Source organism: Taudactylus pleione, unplaced genomic scaffold, assembly GCF_031769625.1.
Source record: "Taudactylus pleione unplaced genomic scaffold, aTauple2 ptg000079l, whole genome shotgun sequence".
Classification (NCBI taxonomy): Eukaryota; Metazoa; Chordata; class Amphibia; order Anura; family Myobatrachidae; genus Taudactylus; species Taudactylus pleione.
The window spans coordinates 3,923,122-3,929,081 of record NW_028284481.1 but is presented as its reverse complement, the minus strand read 5'-3'; the positions used below and the strand labels follow the sequence as shown (position 1 = coordinate 3,929,081).

The window sequence follows — 5,960 nt, the reverse complement described above, 5'->3', positions numbered from 1 at the left end:
GTTAAAAAAAAATTGTAAGGAAAAATTCATAAGACCCCCTAAAGTAGTAAAAACATGGGGGATCACTATGGGTACCCCCGTTTTAGCCTTTCATTGAAAGTCGGGGATTTAAATAGCCGCAGCAGGTGTTTTTTTTCTGACATTGAAGTAATGCAGAAGAGCACAGGTTATTTTTTTTGTTTTTTTTAAGTGGTCCCATCAAATTTGGGGTACATGAAAATGGGTACTAGCATATTTTGATGTCCCTAAAGTAAGTTTTTAAAAATTCTGCATTTGTGCACCTGCCGCTATAATTCTATTCTAGAAAACATCTGCCGCATACTTAAATAGCCCTGAACCTATTGTTAAAAATTGGGGTAAAAAAAAAAAAAAGGGAAATTGTTTAAGTTTTTTGGGGTGTCCTTATTTTTTTTAAAAACTTTTTTTGACAGTTTTTTTTAAAAGTCAGTCCCAGGGGTGCAGACTTTTTTTTAAGCCTGCACCCCTAAACCCCAATTCTGCACTTTTTTTCGACACCTATTCAATGGTGAAAAGTTATCCCCATTTTTTTTATCAAAGACTTTTCAAAACTGCGATAAGTCTTTGAAATTGAATACGGTGTAAAACTAAAACCCGCGATAATGACATCATACCTCCGATATTAACGCATAAATGATGTTATCGCACCCATATTGAATACCCCTGATAGTGTATTTTAGTCTGCAAGTCATGTAATGAAGACTTACTAATGTCACTAGATCCTGGACAAATATTTGTTAACCTGCCAGATGCCTTTAGTGTATACTGATCACTACTATGACTATCCCAAGCTTCCAAGTACCAGACTCCATACAAGATCAAGTTATTCTAGAGTTACCCTTTGATATAATCGGCCATGTTCAAATACCTCATGACAGGCCTGAAGAGGAAGCACCAACCCCACATTAATTCAAAGAAGATTCCACTGTATTTAGAGATTGCATTACACCTGCAGCTGACCAGAACACAAGAGACCTCAGTGTCCCATAAACAGCCTACAGGTTACTGGCACCATCTGAAGAGTGAATCATTATCAAACCAGTTGGGTCATGATAACCACATCAGCATATGCAGGAATCAGCCTACACTTGTCCTCCATTATAAATCCAGAAATGATCTGACCACTTGACCAAAGCAAATTTACTGCATAAGTGTTGTGGTGTTGCCTTAGGCACAACTATACATTGAGATCTAGAGTTTAGAAATGTATTTTATTTAATAAGAAACATGCCCATTTCAGCACAACACATGATCAAGTAACACTCAGCATTGTGTTGGTCTTCAAGCATCATGCAGGTGGTTAGACACCAAGGTGACTGGAGCCATGTTATTGAAGACCTCACATTCTGGATACAGCAGACCATTCCTTCTCTTCCCTCTAGCTAGAGATCATGTTAGCAGCAACTGCACTGAGGAACTTGTCACAGGCCACCCGGTCTGTATCAGGGAAGTGTTTGACAATGACCTCTAGGAGGCAGTCACACATCAGCTGGGGAGAAGAAGAGTATTAGCTCCATTTAGTATAAAGCCATCCATGAACATATCATGCTGCACATACAGAAATATTGTGTGAGACTGTTGTACAGGAGAGTCCTATGATAGTCATTTGGACAATGACTTTAAACAAGCATCCTACAGTGTTTTGTACCCATTGTGTTATGTCAGCTATCAGGGTTTTACCATGCATGTAGGAGGGAGGGGGTGAGAATGATACAGCAATTAAGGATAGGTTTGGAGATTACCTATACATAATTCAGGCAGGATTTCTTTACCATTTTATTTCTTGGGCATCTTGAAGCAGTGGCGTCACAAGGGGGTGCAGGCCGTACCAGGGTGTCACACCAAGGTGCTGGCTTCCCCTCAGTGACAGGAGCTGGGTGCTGCACTATAGCACTTAGCTCCTGTTACAGCAAAGAAGCTTACACTCCGTACCTCTGGCAACCCCCCCCCCCAGTGATAATCATGGGCTGGGAGGCCACACCCTCTTTTTGGCAGTGCATGGCATCCCTCCCCACATCAGGTGTCACCATGGGGAGGGATGCCAGTCTTGAATACAGACATTGAAGAGATTAGGATCAATCCATGGGATAGCCACCGACCTCCCCTGTGACTAGGGACACCTCTATTACCCGGTTTATCCCTCTGACACAGCAGCATTTATGGTTTACACTTGTGATAACTTTGGGTAGTCAGCAGGTTATGTTCAGCTCTGTCAACATGGGTTTGGTATTGTAGGAAATAATTCCTGTTGCATATAAACGAGAGCTCCCAGCTCCACTGTGCATATACTCCATAAGTATGAATCTGTAGCAGAGACCTGGTAATCACATCTATCAGGCTTCCTGTACAGGCAATGTTCCTTTACATATTATACAGGTCACATGCTCACCTTGATTGTATCTACAGTCAGTTTCAGCTTGTTTGTGTGCATGTCTCGGAGGCTGGACAGGTTCCCTGCAAGGTCTCCCAGGTTCTTCAGGGCTTCTACACATGCACCAATGATCTTCCCTCCCTGGGTGTGTAGATACTTGGAGCCAGGACTCAGGTCATTGTCACCAAAATGGGACTTGGTCTCAGGGTGGTTCTGGAAGAGTCTGAGAGAAGATCAGTAGTTACATTGTAGAGGTTACATAAAGCCAGAATGTAAATCCTTACAGCCCCTGATTTATAGGAGGAGACAGCCTAAAGCTGGGCATCCACTATACAATTCTGTCAGATCTCTGTCCAATCTGGCAGGTTGGAATTAAAACCTGGTAGTTTATGGGAGCAAATTACAGTCTATCATGGTTTTAAACACTGAAAAAAGGAAAAAAAAAAATTGTTCAAATTGGTTAAATTTGTGTGTTTTAACCAATTTGTCTGAACAACCATTTTTGGCCATTTTCCAGTGTTTGTGAGCAAGTGGACAATTGTCATTTGCTCCCATACAGTACCAGGTTCTCATTCCAACCAGTCAGATTGGACAAGATTGTATAGTGGATGCCCAGCTTTAGACTGAGGTGTGGGGATCTGCACATCCTATTTTTACATAGAGTAATGATACTGATCTCCAAATGAGAGCTGATCCATTACACTTTATATACACAGTATGACAGTCATACATGGTGCTGTACTAGTCATTGTATTGCTGGGAAGACTGCACAGAATAGATCAGCCAGGATGGGGATTGGATCCTTTATAAGATAGGAATATGCCATTATACAGGGGTTAGCTCCATATGAACCAAGGGCCTGATTCAGAGCCGGACGCTATTTGTGCTCGTTCAGAAAAAGGGGCAGGCTATTTAAATTGAGCGCTCGCTTTTTGCGGTCTGTTGATGCCTCTATGTCTGAGCGAGCGAACGAAACATGCACTCGCTATTTTGTAAAGACACCCCCTGGCCGCTCGCATCCTAAGTCATCTCCGCTATTTGATTAATCGAGTACATCGAAAGGCGTCTGAACTGCTCGCAGTGCTTGTGGTAGGTTTATCCTACCGCAATCATGTGAACAGTTCAGGCTAAGACAACCAAGTGACGTGGTCGATGCCGCTTTGTTAATTAGGCACACCCTAAAAACGCCCGTTTGGCACGCCTGCGTTCGGATCTCCACTCCCCGTTTTCAAGCACCTTCCCCTGTTACCACCCACAAACACCTCATCCTGTCACTCAAATTAGCAGGTACTCGCTATTTGGCGAGCGCTCGATTTCCGATCGCACTGACTGTTTGGCGCATGCGCATTATGACCCATACGCAGATGTGCGAACATTGCTCGGCGCGAACGAGCGGCCGCTTACGAGCGGCTCAGAATCAGGCCCCAAGTTTATATTCAAGTGCTATCATAGCTATAGTGCTTAAGAGGACCAGATAACAGATTATTTACCCAATAGTGAGACAGCAATTGTATATCCTAAACAATATTTTATTAACAGAACATACAGATTAGCCATTTATCATTAGAACGCAGGTGTCAGAGCCTGGGGAATCAGTAATGGGTTAAACAAAGGGAACATTTAAATAAACTTAGGGAGTCTATTTACTAAGCAGTGTTAGGAGACAGTGAAGTGTGGTAAGGTGCCAGCCAGTCAGCTCCCAACTGTCAATTTTCAAACAGCCTGTGAGATGACAGTTAGGAGCTGATTGGCTGATACCTTATCACTTTTCACTCTGACTCCTAACACTGCTTAGTAAATAGACCCCTTAGAGTTAAAATGTTTTTAGGTGGATACCAAGAACATAATGAGACAGGCAGAAATCATACGAAACTTGGATGCAAGTACGCCAGGCAATAAACACCCCAAACATGGTCAGACTCCACTATGCTGCCATCACCTGGAAGGGAGTACAGAATATCTCCATTCTATAGGGAGACAGTGCAGCTGCCTAATGCAGCATTACAGAAAGGACAGTGAGTGTTATAGGGCAAAGTGTCCCAGGATCTTCCATCAGTCCATCTTCCCAGCAGATCAGTATTTGTACATAGCACAGACATCACTTACCCCAGACACATCTATTAGGTTCTATTTATTGTAATAAACATAGTAATGTAGGAATAAACTACCTAAAGGTGAAACATAGCTATATAGTCATTAAGAGCTGCACCAGTAGCCCATTATCAGTTATTGTATTGTTTTCACTAGATAACTGATCATAGGAATAGAATTGATGTCAGTTACAGATTACAGCTAGAGAAGTAGGGGGAAACCATGACAGCACTATAGGGGGGTCTCACCTGTCCATTGCCTCACACCCTAATTAAGTTTTAGCAGCAATCATCTCAGAGTCCATGTCACTGTCCAACAGACCCATCCTGATAACTGGTGACCTAGAACATCTTTAAAACAAGCATGACTGGGTCATGCATGTTATCCCTCTAACCTGGCCTGTCTGAGAACTCTAAAGATTGGAGCCCAAGATTAAGATTGGCATTTATCAACACCTCAAAACAAAAGAAGAAAAAACCCACACACCTAATTGAATAGCAAAAATCTCGCACCAGCAGGTATTGGATTTTTGCTATACACACACCCCCAAAATGTGCAATAATTTAGCAGATCTAGAATTTATAGGCCACATGCAGATTTGTTTTAGTTGGCATTTTAAAAACTCAATAGAACTGAACATTCCTTCAGCACCCCCCATTTTTAAGTACAATTGAAAATTCTCAGCACTGTCACAGGTAACTAGTACAAGATGCCCAGATTACTGAGTGTAGGTTCCAGTTACTGCCCATAGAGACAGATATCACCACAGACAATGTATACTGAGAGGCACCCAGAAGACAGGTCAGTGACACCATATGACTGCAGGAGCTGGTGATAGCCTGAGCTGTAAGCATAACCTGTCATACTATGTGACAGGTGTCTCAAGAGTCAGAGAGACCATCATGTTACAGATAAACATTTTATGTAATACTGTACATTGTGCACTGCTGTAAGAATATAGTCCCCGACACTACTACCACCATTAGTCAGGGTATATTAAAAAAAAATGGGATTTAAAAAAAAAAAAAGAAAAAAAAAAAAACACATTTCAGGCAGAAAAAGTTATTGTACTTTAACACCAGGACACAGAACCCAATAGCTGTCTCACCTGTCCATAGCCTCACACCCCAACTCCTCAGATTTAAGGGCAACCTTCTCAAACAGAGCATCCATAGCAGCCTTCTCACTGTCTGACAGAACCATCCTGTTACCTGGTGACCTCTCTTCCTTAGCTCAGGGCCCACAGACTACAGAGCTCAGCCTGCACTAATAACTAGGGCTCTAGGAGCACCTTTATATAGGCACACATGGGTCATTAGGGGACAATGTGACTGACACACCTGTGCTCATGCAGGATCTCCCTAATACCTGGCCTGTCTGATAATCCTAGGACTGGAGCCGGAGACTAGTGATTAAATCAGGGCACAGGTTCTCAATACTCGGTCCTCAGGACCCCAAACAGTCCATGCTTTCCAGGTTT

General features: G+C 42.6%; 1 protein-coding gene across 1 annotated transcript; it reads right to left on the bottom strand.

Moving 5' to 3' along the window:
- Positions 1-1,210: 1,210 nt before the first annotated feature.
- On the bottom strand, positions 1,211-5,756 carry LOC148532344 (hemoglobin heart muscle subunit alpha-type-like). The gene is made up of 3 exons (XM_088467954.1): positions 5,589-5,756; positions 2,408-2,612; positions 1,211-1,507 (listed from the first exon to the last, which is right to left on the bottom strand). Exons 1-3 carry the CDS (start codon positions 5,681-5,683, stop codon positions 1,397-1,399), a joined length of 411 nt encoding a protein of 136 aa, XP_088324080.1. The 5' UTR covers positions 5,684-5,756; the 3' UTR covers positions 1,211-1,396.
- Positions 5,757-5,960: the final 204 nt, after the last annotated feature.

Bases quoted from the DNA above. Each gene is read 5' to 3' on its own strand.
- LOC148532344 (XM_088467954.1), bottom strand. From the start codon at position 5,683: ATGGTTCTGTCAGACAGTGAGAAGGCTGCTATGGATGCTCTGTTTGAG. The intron at 2,613-5,588 runs GTGAGACAGCTA...ATCTTCTCTCAG, and splicing joins GGGTGTGAGGCTATGGACAG to ACTCTTCCAGAACCACCCTG. The intron at 1,508-2,407 runs GTGAGCATGTGA...TCTTCTCCCCAG, and splicing joins TGACTGTAGATACAATCAAG to CTGATGTGTGACTGCCTCCT.